This window comes from Saccostrea cucullata, unplaced genomic scaffold, assembly GCF_032062105.1.
Source record: "Saccostrea cucullata isolate Sc308-1 unplaced genomic scaffold, CSIRO_AGI_Scuc_v1 ctg1, whole genome shotgun sequence".
Taxonomy (NCBI): Eukaryota; Metazoa; Mollusca; class Bivalvia; order Ostreida; family Ostreidae; genus Saccostrea; species Saccostrea cuccullata.
Window position 1 is genome coordinate 515,001 of NW_026920581.1, and position 13,878 is coordinate 528,878.

General features: G+C 33.3%; 3 protein-coding genes across 4 annotated transcripts in view; all 3 read right to left on the reverse strand.

Moving 5' to 3' along the window:
* The window catches only part of LOC134251993 (potassium voltage-gated channel protein Shaw-like), a 9,859-nt gene extending 9,766 nt beyond the window's left edge, over nucleotides 1-93 (reverse strand). Inside the window, exon 1 of the mRNA XM_062734395.1 lies at nucleotides 1-93. This exon is cut by the window's left edge and continues 387 nt beyond it. Coding sequence (XP_062590379.1) covers nucleotides 1-93 — 93 coding nt within the window.
* The window catches only part of LOC134252059 (sodium-dependent serotonin transporter-like), a 234,793-nt gene that overhangs the window by 201,872 nt on the left and 19,043 nt on the right, over nucleotides 1-13,878 (reverse strand). The window lies entirely within an intron of this gene.
* The window catches only part of LOC134252066 (equilibrative nucleobase transporter 1-like), a 63,181-nt gene continuing 61,123 nt past the window's right edge, over nucleotides 11,821-13,878 (reverse strand). Inside the window, exons 9-10 of one of the 2 annotated variants that reach the window (XM_062734515.1) lie at nucleotides 13,592-13,718; nucleotides 11,821-12,867 (exon numbers count right to left, since the gene is read on the reverse strand). In XM_062734515.1, the coding sequence (XP_062590499.1) occupies nucleotides 12,784-12,867; nucleotides 13,592-13,718 (211 nt within the window). In that variant the 3' untranslated portion in view covers nucleotides 11,821-12,783. Of the gene's footprint in view, nucleotides 12,955-13,591; nucleotides 13,719-13,878 lie in introns of both variants that reach the window. The other variant, XM_062734509.1, reaches the window with a different exon arrangement.

Below are 13,878 nucleotides of genomic sequence, written 5' to 3' on the forward strand. Positions count from 1 at the left end.
GTCGGGAATCTTTTTCAAAGTTGACATTCTTGTCTGGAAAATAGTTCCCCCAACATTGATAAAAATCGCATAAATCCATCTTCTCTCCCCCATTTTATCAATCGTTTTCCGTTAAGCGTTACTCTATCTTTCAAGTCATCTTGGAAGTCATTCTGTGTTATCTCAATCACCCCTTCTTTGTGTATGTGGATTTTTTTTGAAAGGCTTATAAGCTTATTATTTAAGAAAAAAAATCATTGACTTAAGAACATCATTGGTTGACTTATAAGGAAGATTAAGCACTATTTAAATATCCATTCACAAAGGTCAGTTGCATATAACACACACTGTACATTAGTATGTTACATGTACTAACATCCCTAACAGTGGACTAAACAATCTAGCAGAAAAAAATCTACAGCCCCGTGGGAATGGATTGGTTCAGTCATATCCTTTACGCAAAGAATTCATGATTTTTAAAGTTAAGATCTTCCAGTTTTAAAGCAATATACAACCAATATATATACGTTAACACAAATCTCATGTAAAGAAACATTATGTAGCTTTACGAGGATATTTTCTTACTTTTGAAGTTGAAATTTGAAGTTTTTGGTTGAGTAACTGTTTGAAAATATAGTATGTATTGATAAATAACTGGAGATTTTGATTTACTCATTCTTTAAATGATTTAATATCAGGTGTTTAATCTTTGAAAGCCTAGCAGTTCTGATCCGATCAACTCCTTACAACCCTTGACCTATTGTGTTAATATTTAAGTCGAAATTGTTTATGTCACGTGATTTGGAAGCGCACTAGCCTACATATATGTTCGTCTTGAACAAACTTTAAAACAAGATGTGTTTGTAAATCACTGATGCCCCCGTATGGTAGATTATGAAGAGGGTTGAAGTTTCTGAAATTCAAATTAACCTCCAAAGGTCAGGATCAAAAAGTCAAAATTAAAAGTTTGATTAGAATTACAGATAGGGCTGTATTATTCCACAAAGGTATTCCTTGTGGCTAAGCCATCCCTTGTGTACCAACATTTCTTACCGTTTGACATTGGAGTTTAGATACTTTTGAAAAAAATATTTAATCTTGGTCATAAGTTTTGAATGGTTGGTGATATTTCACATGTGTTTTTCTTTTGACAAGTCCACCCCTTGGTTACCAACAATTTTAGCCCCTTTTAAAAAATTTTTTGATTAGTTCTATAGTACTTTCTCATTTTACTTGGGTTTTCTTGTAAAAGAACCTTTCTTTTATTACTTTTATATTTGTTTTCTTATTTTGATGGAGTTTAAAGCTGAACACGACTCCTAAATAGGCATACTCCATCTTTGAGACTACACTCTTCGATATCAGTGCAACTGAACTGTTGTAAGTTTTTTTTAACATCTTACTCTTCTGCATTACAAGAAGTTCACAGTTAGTTTTTGTCGCTACCGAATTCTGTATATCATACGTCCGTCTACACCAGCAACGACTGATTACACTAATCAGTGTCATTACCGCTGCAAAAAACATTACATTACCGCTACATATAAAAGTATACATTACCGCTATAGTACATTCCTATTACGTTAGCCAGCCACTTTAGCGTGTACAGATTGATGTTAAGTATAACATATACAGGCATAAGACATGTATCCCCTGAAATACAAAATCCCACAATACACACGCGACTTCAAAATATGTAGAATGAGATACAACAAATCAAGGACTAAGTATTATATTCAAATATTTGAAGTAGTTTATGCTTACATGGCAGCAACCTAACGTTTTATTTGACACTGCCATACATTTTAATTCTGTCAGCATTGCCAAAAATTCATAAAAATTAGAATGAGAACTGTAAAACATTGTGCTGAATTCTTTATGAAAGCTTTGTGATTGGAACTCATATTCCGTACCTGCATACCTGGATGATTCCATATACATGTAGCGGTAATGAGTTGTTTTTGACTAAAAAATGTAGTGGTAATGATCGGTCGAAAATTTGGGAAAATGTAGCAGTAATGAGTTGATATTTTTAGCGATGTAGAGGTAATGTTGACCCCCCCCCCCCCCCCCCCCCCTCAGATATAGCGAGAGTCGAGTCGAATATGGCGGACAAATCTTTAACGAATATTTCGATATGCAATATAGATTGAAATGTTGCTTCTTAAGAGTAGCAAGTGTATACCACGTACGCATGTATAATGATCGCATTTTAATAAACTTATCTTATTTTGATCGTTCATTGTAATTATAATGTGCATAATGGTTCAAAAAGAGAGAAACACAGAGAAAAAACTACGGTCCAAAATCTGACCATGATGTTAAGTAACAACTACACCTCCTCTCTCCGAAATAAAAGAGAACAGAAATCCATCTGGTTTATACGCATGGCATTACTTTCATGGTTTAAATCTCAGATTTTTGAATTTGACAAGGTAATTTGCCTTATTACATGTACCTATAAAGCTTTATGTACTGTTAACTTCTTGGTTCCATATTTACATGTGATAATCAAATCTTCTTATCCGTCATTCTAATATACGCATTTACCAAAGTAGTCTTGCTTTACACTGTATGTCATGTTACTAGAACTAAATGTTTTAATCGAAAGATTGTTTAAGGTACTCTGATCCCCAGGTTCTGAAAATCAGACATTGACTAATTGAAAATGCTTACAAAAATGTCTCTGAATTCTTAAAGTAACGTGTTTTTACCCACGATAATTCTTCAAACTTCATCTGTAAAGTTAATCATATTATATAGGGCAAATTAGTAAATCTCAAATAAATTTTCAGGAAATGTAAATAGAAACAATTACTAAGCATTTTCGAATTCAAATTTGATTAACAAACACATTTTAGAGATAAAAATCATAGGTATCCAGGCTTTTGAAGAATTGCGCAATTTATATATAATTATATAAGGTACTTAATTTCTTCTATTTACTTTAAACTTTTTATCATGCATATCATGAATTAAATTATAAATTAAAGAGTTATCCTTTCTGGCTCAGGATCGGAGTACCTTAAATACAGACCATATAATTATAATTTTTCATACTTTTACATTATTTTATTAATATTTGTTGAATTACTTATCAAAGAGGGCCTCAAACAATTTACGACCAACATGTGTACGGATAATTTCCCGATATTTGCAAATCCATGGGACACATCCCATGAGCTTTTAAGTACATTTTATTATATAAGGCAATAACATGTTACTAGTATAATACCATTACAAACTTATGTACATAAACTCCTTCTATGTAGATGATTTTTTAAACATTCGAAATGTAATGCTACATGCAGCTTTTATCCACCATGCTTTTTTTTTTAATTTTGGTAAAACAAAGAAACAGAAACAAAAATTAGAAGATGTTAGAATGCATGTACAAGCTCAAAATATTTCATTTCACTATAAATTTCACGATTCAATAGAATTTTCATCGATTTCAAAATTGTTGGTATTAAATGACCAATTACTTTTAATAAAAGCCTCGTCTAAATTTTGGTATCGTACTGCGGTTAATCAAGAGCAGAAGTTTAAAAAAGAATTGGCTCGAGTCAAAAGTTTTGATTAGAATTTGCTATTATAAAGGTGTGTTTACAGGAAATCGCAGTTTAAAATATTCATCATAAGAAAAGGGCAATAACTACCAGATTAATTTAAATATAAATTAGAATAGTTTGTTTATGATTCATGTAAAAACTGAATTATTATTCTTGATGGATCAGTGGCGTTGCCTTCAAATGATATATACCTGTGCAGCTTTAGAGGACTTCGGTTGATCGAGAAAAATCCATAGTCGCCTCTTTAATTTAATCCAACAACTCTTTTTAATATCATCCAAGTCATAATCCAACACATCCGCTATAGAATCCTGTATGGATGTGATGGTGCTCATATCGGTAATATATCGGTGGTATGAATGTATACAACATTCAGAAACTAGATATTTAGGGATATCCCAATATTCCATTTCCCTTTTAAAGACAGCACCACATACATTATTGGGAATATGAAGTTCGCCTGTTCGGTACAGATCAAGAATTTCCTGGAAGAGGGTCGGATTGTGATCAAAGAAGAACTCGTCATACTCAGGGTCATACTCTGGCGAGGAGGGGGACAGCCGGGACAGACGGGTTTGGGGAATCTTCTTAAGGGTCGGCATCGTGGTCTGGAAGGTCGTGCCTCCAACGTTAATGGTTGTCCGAAAATGACACCTGCCTTCTTCCATTTTCATTTACCACGTCATCTCAAGAGTGTTTCCATTTCTTAAAGCACTGAATTGATGGATAGCTGAGGTATCGTCCTGTTTCAAAAGTTCGTAACATATTACATGGAATTTTGAGAGAGGGACAAGCAAACATATGTGTCTGATCGGCGTTTAAAAAAACAAAATTTGTTAACATGCACTCTGGAATGAAAATTGAGTACACTACATGTATTTAAGAGGATTTAAAAAGAGAATGCCAATTAAAAATCTTTTTAAATTGTTAAAGGTCTTTGCACAAATGTGATAGTAATGTGATGATTATAAGAGAACATAACTCGGAGGCAATACTGTAAAACCCAGTAAATATTTATAAATCGCTGAAACAACAACCTTCTTGTTCAGTACTTTATGTGAGATTATTCATGTTTGAAGTGCTATTTAATCAGCAAACTGTCTTTATCTTTTTGAATGAAAAAAGATATAATACTTGTACATGTATGTGGTTTTACTATACAGAACTGAAGCTATTCGAAATGAGATGAATTTGTGAAACAACCGTACGGCAACTTATGGCAGGGGTTGAATTTTCTCAAATGTGTCAAACTTCAAAGGTCAAGGTGAAAAGGTCAAAATTGTTGGTCAAGGTAAAAAAGTCAAAAATATTAATACCCACTGAAAGGTCTTGTCACAATGAGTACACATGTGAAGTATGAAATCCCCAACACCAACTGTTCAGAAGTTATGACCAAGATTAAAGTGTACAATGTAAAATAATTTTTTTGGTAAAATTGGGTCGCACTCCAAGGTCAAGAGGTCAAATTTGGTGGTACCTAAAGAAAGGTCATGTCACAAGAAATACGAATGTGAATATGAAAACTATAGCCCCAATCACTAAAACATTATTAACACTGTTACGATGTAAAATACAATATTTTTTGGATTTATTATAAAATACTTTGTAAATTAATTTTGGACTTTGTATAAATTGTTATCAGAACTTTTCGTATATTTCAGCAAATTTGATAAATTATATAAATTCCGCACAACCTTATCCCACCCGAGGCATAGTCAGAGATGGATCCCTTAATTGACTTCTGTTTATATATTGACACTTTTCTTTCATCTTTAATTCTATTAAATACATGTTGCTAAAATATCAACATTCGCTCAATAATTGTTTGATACTTGATTTCTTTATACTTTTTGTTAATCCCTTTATTTTGTTCAGTATGTATGATTTGTTGTTAAAATTATAGTCAGTTGGAATCAGACCTCCGGTGCTGATAGTTCCCAAACTCATGTAAAAGTATATTCTATATAAAAATACCAAATTAGTACAGTTATTTGACCAGTTCCGAATAAGAAACGGAAATTTAAGTTTTTTGTCAAGGTAGTTCAGTGACTTGTGGAATTAAATATTGTTTCATAAAAGTTCAGCCTTCTCCAAAAAATTATTTCGCAAGTTAACACAGGTGTCCATTTTACCAGTTACGAATAAGCCGACGAGTTCCGAATACCCTAGCGGTACCCATTCAGTTCAATCTTAAATTAAGAATATACATCCTACACATTATCCATTGGCATGCCTAAGAAAGATTAAATTAATTGCTTACCAGTAAGTTATTTTTATGTCAAAGGATAGAGAGAAACTAGGGGTACGTTGAGCACTGAGCTCACTTTAATGATACCCCAGGCCTCCAATATGATTATTATGACAAAGTCCATGTTTTGCTCTAGGAGACCCGAAATAAGTGTCAGATCAAAAATTAAAATAAGAGGTCACATGAACAATGGCACCATGTTATAAAAGAATCTATGAAAACATCATTAAATCGTATTCAGTGGAATGGAGGAATTGCGGATAAGTGATGGATATACCCTTCAATATTAGAAGGAATGGCAGCTTCCATGTAATGCTGTGGGAGCTCAAATTATGTTCCAGATCAAAATAATAAAATAGAATGTATACTTTGGTGCTATATAACAAAGATTCTGTGAAAGCCTTATTAAATTCTGTGAAGCCTCATTCAGTGGTAGAAGAGGAGTTGTCGATAAGAAATGGGTACCCAAAAGTCACTGTGTATCAAACAGACGGATGTACAGACAGCTACGGACGGACATACAGACAGATGGATGGACGAACATCCCATCACTATATGCCCCTCCCCCTGCTTTTCAAGCGGGGGTATAATAAGTCAATGTCATAAAAAAAAAATGAAGAAAACAACAAAGAATGATTTTATAAAAGTGTTTAAAATGGGTATTCGGAACTAGTAAAATGACAACACGAAAATATTCCGATATCTTCCAGTGTTCTAAATATTCATTTTTGATAAGTTTTTAGTATTTAATAGAGTACATATCAACCTTACTTTTGATGCCTGGAATGATGTTTTATGTGAAAAAATTGGTGTCTCTACAGAGTTTTTTCTGCAGATTGCGTAAATCTGCAGAAAAACTCTGTAGAGACACCAATTTTTGCGCTAATTCAGATTTGTTGCATTGTAAAAGTAAGTCGACTCTTTCAAGTACGACAACGAAACCGAACTGACGGCAAAAAATCAAAACTTTGCATAATTCAAACACTTATAAATAAGCTTTCTTCTATAGGTATCAATTCATTTTTAATCTTTGAATGTATTAATTATTAGCTCTTAAATTAATAATTATTCGGAACTGGTCAAAATTCGGAACTGGCCAAACGACTGTAACTCGTGTTGTGTCTTGAGGTATTAAAGAATCTGGGTTCAACAATAAGAGGAAAGCTCACGGTGGACACAGAGTCAATAAAAGACGGACAAATCCATCCCGTAAAGGCACTATTATACATTTATTGCATGATAGTGAGGGAAACCTGAAGACTTATTCAGCCAAGAAAAATCATATTCCCCTCGGGCGAAGCCCTCGGGGAATATGATATTTCTTGGCTGAATAAGTCTTCAGGTTTCCCGAATATGATATTTCTTGGCTGAATAAGTCTTCATGTTTCCCGAACATTCAAATCATAAACAAGCAAATTCAAAGAATTGTGGTCCCCCGCTTTTGGTGTCTTTGTGGGTGAGATGTCATTTTTTTATGACATATTATGTCAGATATGAACGCCCTATCAAATGTCATTTAAAAATTATCACTGAAGTTGATTTTTTTTTTTAAAATAAGGTCAATCTTGAAGGTCAAGGGGTCAGAAATCATAGCATCCTCGGAAATATTTTGTCACAAATAATGCACAAGTCAAATATGAAAGCCCTATCGCTTTTCAATATAAGGAACAAGTTGGTTTGTGAAACACTGATGACCCGTATCGCAACAAAGCGAAGATTACACTTTTCTTAAATGCAAATTAAATATACTCACCGTCAATAGAAATGCAACACCCTAATTTTAGGGGTAAAAATTATATACGGGATATAGCTATATACCAAAAAAGTTAGGACATCTTTAACTTTGCCAAATCAGTTATTCAACGGTTGAATGGTTTTCATTCCATTACCGGAAGTTGATTTTTAGCCCCTTGAAGAAATCAAAAATGAGCATTTTTAATAGAATTATTGTCAATATTTTGGGTTTTCAAGGTTTTGTATCTGTTAATCATAAGTCTTGTACTAAAAGTCCGGAAAAAATATCCTTCTTTCTCTTCTGGATGTGATGCCTGTATTTCCTCAAAGTAACTGAAAGCACGCATTTTAACTGCTAATGTTGGAAATTTTCAAAATAAAGAAAAGGGAGAGCTACAGATGCAAATATACACTACATAACGACTTTTCGGGCTCATGTGTTTCAAAAGCATGAATGACAGTTCCTTGACCGGAAGTCCAAGGTTTACTACACTACGCCAAGTTAGAGAAAATTCGACCTCAGTATCTGAAAAACAGGCATTTAAAAAAGGACAAGAATATTTATTTCGCTCAGATTAAGACATTGATAAACTTAATGCATGGTCGAATTCGGGCTGCTTATGTTGTACATGGCGGACTAGCACGTTTTAATTGAATGGTCGGAAGGGGGGATGTTTTAGAGTTATGTGTTACTTTATAAGGTTTAAAGATGAGATTAAGAATGAATACATATATTTAAAAAGTAAATTTACAAAACAATGATACTTCATTTAAACGTTAAATGTTATCTTTAGACCTTAGAAAGTAACACATAACTTTTAAAACATCCCCCCTTCCGACCATTCAATTAAAACGTGCTAATCCGCCATGTACAACATAAGCAGCCCGAATTCGACCATGCATTAAGTTTATCAATGTCTTAATCTGAGCGAAATAAATATTCTTGTCCTTTTTTAAATGCCTGTTTTTCAGATACTGAGGTCGAATTTTCTCTAACTTGGCGTAGTGTAGTAAACCTTGGACTTCCGGTCAAGGAACTGTCATTCATGCTTTTGAAACACATGAGCCCGAAAAGTCGTTATGTAGTGTATATTTGCATCTGTAGCTCTCCCTTTTCTTTATTTTGAAAATTTCCAACATTAGCAATGAAAATGCGTGCTTTCAGTTACTTTGAGGAAATACAGGCATCACATCCGGAAGAGAAAGAAGGATATTTTTTCCGGACTTTTAGTACAAGACTTATAATTAACAGGTACAAAACCTTGAAAACCCAAAATATTGTCAATAATTTTATTTAAAATGCTAATTTTTGATTTCTGTTCAGGGAGCTAAAAAATCAACTTCCGGTAATGGAATGAAAATCATTTAACCGTTGAATAACTGATTTGGCAAAGTAAAAGATGTCCTAACTTTTTTGGTACATAGTTATATCCCGTACATAATTTTCACCCTTAAATTAGGGTGTTGCGTTTCTATTGACGGTGAGTATATATTATAACCCAAAGTAGGGTCTTCTAACAAGAAATACGATTGTGAAATATGAAAGCCCTAACACCACCTGTTCAAAAGTTATGGTCAGGGATAAGTTCTTGAAATGTACGTCAAACTCCAAGGTCAAAGAGTCAAAGTTGTTAGTTTATTAAGAAAGGTCTTCTCATATGTATTACATATTTGATGTATGAAAGCCCTAGCACTAACAGTTCAAAAGTTATGACCAAGGTTAAGGTTTTTAAAGAGAAGGTCAAACTCCAAGGTCAAAGTCAAAGTTCTTAATATCCAATGAAAGGTCCTGTCACAAGGATTAAATATGTCAAGTATGAAAGCCCTATCCCTTACCGTCCAAAAGTTATGGCCAAGGTTAAAGTTTTTTCATAAGTATGGAAATCTCCGAGGTCAAGGTCAAAAGTTAAAAGTTGTTTGTATCAATTGAAAGTTCTTGCCACAAAGAATACATACTGTAAATGTATTACATTTGGCGTGTACAATATTTGGCGGAAATTCAATTTTCAACAAGTTAGCGTAGATTTGATTTAGCGCTGTCTGAATGTGCTGGTTATAAATGTTAATATACAAGTCATTTAGCGATGTACTTGAATTAGCGATCTCTGCTTTCCGCCAAAATCGCTAAATAGAATACACCGCTAAATACGTTAACAGTATGTGAAATATGAAAGTATTAAAATTTACTTTTTAAAAGTTATGGCCAAGGTCATAGTTTTTTAAAAATTAGGTCAAACTCCAAGGTCAAGGTCAAAGGTTCAATGTTCTTGATATCCAATGAAAGGTCCTGTCACAAGAAATACATATGTGAAGTAAGACAGCCCTACCTCTTACCCTTCAAAATTTATGGTCAAGGTTTGTTTTTAAAAGTAGGTCAAACTCCAAGGTCAAGGTCAAAGTTCTTGGTATTCAATGAAAGGTCTTTTCACAAGGATTACATATCTGAAGTATAAAAGCCCTAGCCCTAATTGTTCAAAGATTATGGCCAAGGTTAAAGTTTTTCTTAAGTACGGAAATCTCCAAGGTCAAAAGGTCAAACTTGTTGATATCCAATGAGAGGCTATGCCACAAAAAATACATATGTGAAATATGAAAGCCCTAGTCTTTACCGTTCAAAAGTTATAGCTAAAGTAAAAGTTAAGAATTTTATTGTAAAAATGGGTCAAACTCAAAGGTCAAGGTCAAAAAGTCAAATTTGGTAGTACAGTTAATACACATGTGAAATATGAAAGCCATCGCTCCTCTCAATCAAAAGTTATTGGCAAGGTTAAGTTTTTGTGACAGACGGACAGCTCGACAGACTGACGGACAGACGAATGAGATTTAATATTCCCTCGCTTTCGAGAAAGTGGGGGACAATAAAATGAAAGAAACAAAAACTCGTAAAATACGAACGCAAACCATGGATATATAGTTCTAACATTACAGAGATCTCTCTGATATGTTCCATGGCTGGAAGAAGGGCGCTATGCATGACTGAGAAAACCTTGCAACAATGTCTTGCATGGCTCTGTTATTTGATCGATAATTGAATGATTGTTCAAGAAGCCTGGCTAGGACCTTTTATAAAGTGAATATCTACTCACTGATGGCCTAACGGTTAATCATTTAACACTATCCATTCAAAAATATATGGTTATAGTGGAGTATAACCATGCAACAATTAACTTTTACATGTAGGCTTATTACGTGTAGCAGTACCCATCTGAAAAAAGTATATAAGCAAATGAATACTGTTCTTTGAGCATAAAAATTCTTCATTAAATACTGTAACAAACAATGACCTAATGGGAACAAGGTTACAGGATGTTCTCACCTGTTGTGTGAAGTTATCGCCCTTATAAATTTAAATGTCATTTATTTTTTTTTTTACATAAATAAATAATTCTGCAAAATCAATTTTAAATCAAAGTGATCAAGAATAAATATTTTATAAAATTCTTTTAAAATAACGATATTTTTTTCTTTCATTGTAGAATAGGTATTTGCCCCATTATTTTCCATTAAATAAACTATAAAACATCTAGGTATTAAGCATATATTATTTTTTCCCATAACCTTAAATTAGAACTGACTTCAATAAAAAACAAATAAAGAGAGGGGAGAAAAAGAGAGGAGAGATAGAGAGAGAGAGAGTGGGGAGACGGAGAGAGGGGGTGAAGAGAGAGGAAAGAGTGAGAGGGGAGGAAAACAGAGGGAGGGAGAGGAGAAAGGGGTGTGAGAGTGGAGGAAAAGAGGGAAGTGAAAGTGTGGAGGAAGGGAGAGATGGGGGGGGGTTGTTGGTGAAAGAGAAAGGGGATATAGTGTGGGGGAGATAGAGGCGCAAATGACATTAATAATCCTTGAGAGAGAAAATGGTCAGTATTGAGGGAAAAGCAATGGGAGAGAAAGATGAGGTTTATGGGCCACATCGCTAACCTGAGTGCACTGCTTCGTCGCTATATAGTTTTTGTCCTGTCCGTCCGTCTGTCTGCTTGTCCACAAAAAAAAAAACTGGCCAAAACTTTTGCTTTTGAATTTATGGCTTACATATTTCATATGTGTTTTTCTTTTTTTTTTAGTACTTTGTTAAAAAATAATAATTGTATATAAATACTGTGATCTTCTGACAATGATATCATAAGTAAGGTCCTGGACAATCGTGGCCTCAAAGAAGCTAAATCATGTACTGATCTACGATGTACATACACTAGAAATTTTATTATTTTGAAATAAGAAAAGTTTGTAGCTGAAAAGTCAATAAATAAATATAATTGATAAATCGTGAAAAACAAGTTCAAAGACATGTACAGTTCAAAACTTTATTGTTTTAGACAATTTTAACAGAGTCAATTTTCACCGTGTTAAAGTCATAAAAATTGAAGATTTTGAAAAATGACCCTGGGTGTAGTCTACATGTGTTTAAAAATAAACCTCACAATTTTTAACCCGGGTCAGTAGTCTACGTTACACTGCAAGACACTTGTTGTATAGCAGTGGTCAGTCATACCGATATACATGTACATGTACCAGTCAATTGTGATTCAATGACCCCATCAAAAAATACAGAGTCTGCCAAAGATATTCTATAATTGGATTTTTTAGATGAAGGCCAATAAAAAACTTAAAATGTAAACGAAATAACGTCATTTTTTCATTGTCATTTTGGTAATACAGAATGTACTCTGTGTATATATAGTCCCATTTTGTTCGATACTCAAGATCATGCTTCGAGTACGATTAGTTTTTAAACCAAGGTAGACTACTGACAGATGAGATGACACTGAAGGAAATTCAGCAATCTTGTTAATTCTATAGTCGTTATAATTACCATATTAGCAAACATGACCTATCACTGAGTGCGTATGTCGTACCACAATTTTTCAAAGCGAATGTAGGAGCCTTTTAATTCTAAACACTATTTCGTCTATCAGATTATAATATGGAGCCCACAGCTGTTGTGACCGACAGAATTTAACTATACATACTCCTCTAAGACACTTGGCCCAACACTTAAATTGTTTATACACTGTTTGCAAATTTGTATTGTTTGTAGGTTGTATTTTATTCAATTATTTAGATCGATCACTGTTCGTTATATTTGCCTTCCTCGTTCATAAAAGGCAAATTTCATGGATTGTTACTCGTGTATTAACAAATTACAAGTTGATATTCTTCTTTCACAGAGTTAAGTTTGACATTTTCTGTTCACCATTTTTGTCGATCTGACAGTCACGGTCGCCATCTTGTTCTTCTATACCTCACGTGAGTTTATACGCTGCTCGGACTGTTCGGCACTGACATGAGATTTTCCTGCGGGGATGGGTCTCCATCATAATTTGACTCCGAGGCATCCTGTATAAAACCATGGCGGCAGTGATTCCAGATGTTTATTGGATGAACACAGGAGATCAATAATAAAACCAATAGCACCAAATTTATCTAAAATCGATATTTTTATGTATTAGATAAGTTGATGTTGAAACTAACGGAATGTAAATAAGTATAGTATACTATGACTTTAAAATCATATGATGTTTTCCATCACAAAAAAGGACCAAACAAATTCAATAAATGTTTAGCAATGTGTAAGGAAAAACGTCATAAATAAACTTATTTTGACAGTAAAGGACATTTGTACTGTATATAAAACTGGAATTCACTTCTTTGAAAACAGAGATAAAACAATAATTGTTCAATTAAATCGGATGAAGATATGATGGAATTGACTTTAATTTTGATGAACTTCATCAAGAAGTATGTCTTTCAAATAGAAATATTTTTTTAGGAAAATTACTAACTTTACCTGAAAATCCTTTAATCGATATTTAATAATGGTTGTCTCATGATTAATTGCTATGAGGATTGTATTTTTCAATAAAACTTTGATTAATTGAAAATAGTAATTTACCCGTAAATCTCTGGCAAGGAAACTGAAAATATCCCTTACATTGCCCACAGAATATGCAAAAACGATTGAAATAAAGTCTTTCTCTTCGTATTTTTTTTTAATATTGCACGAAAATACATAAGAACAAAACATAAAGAACACTGCTGCTAAAGCTGTTTGAATACTTACGTAAAAGAAGTTATTTTCAAGGTTAACCTGTATTAACCTCTGGAATGCAAAACCTGACAAACTAGTGAGACTGGCAACCAAAAAGTGACAGCCGATGTATTTTCCCAAATGTTCAATTGGAAAATGGCTGAAACAGTAAGATAATGTTATTTAATAAAGATCGAATTGATTTTAAGAAAAAGAACCATTTTCAAAAAGCATACCTAAATTGTATCTTTGCATGTAAATCCATTTCATTCAATACATATTTTGTATAAATTACTATTATATGTATTGTATCAGTTGAA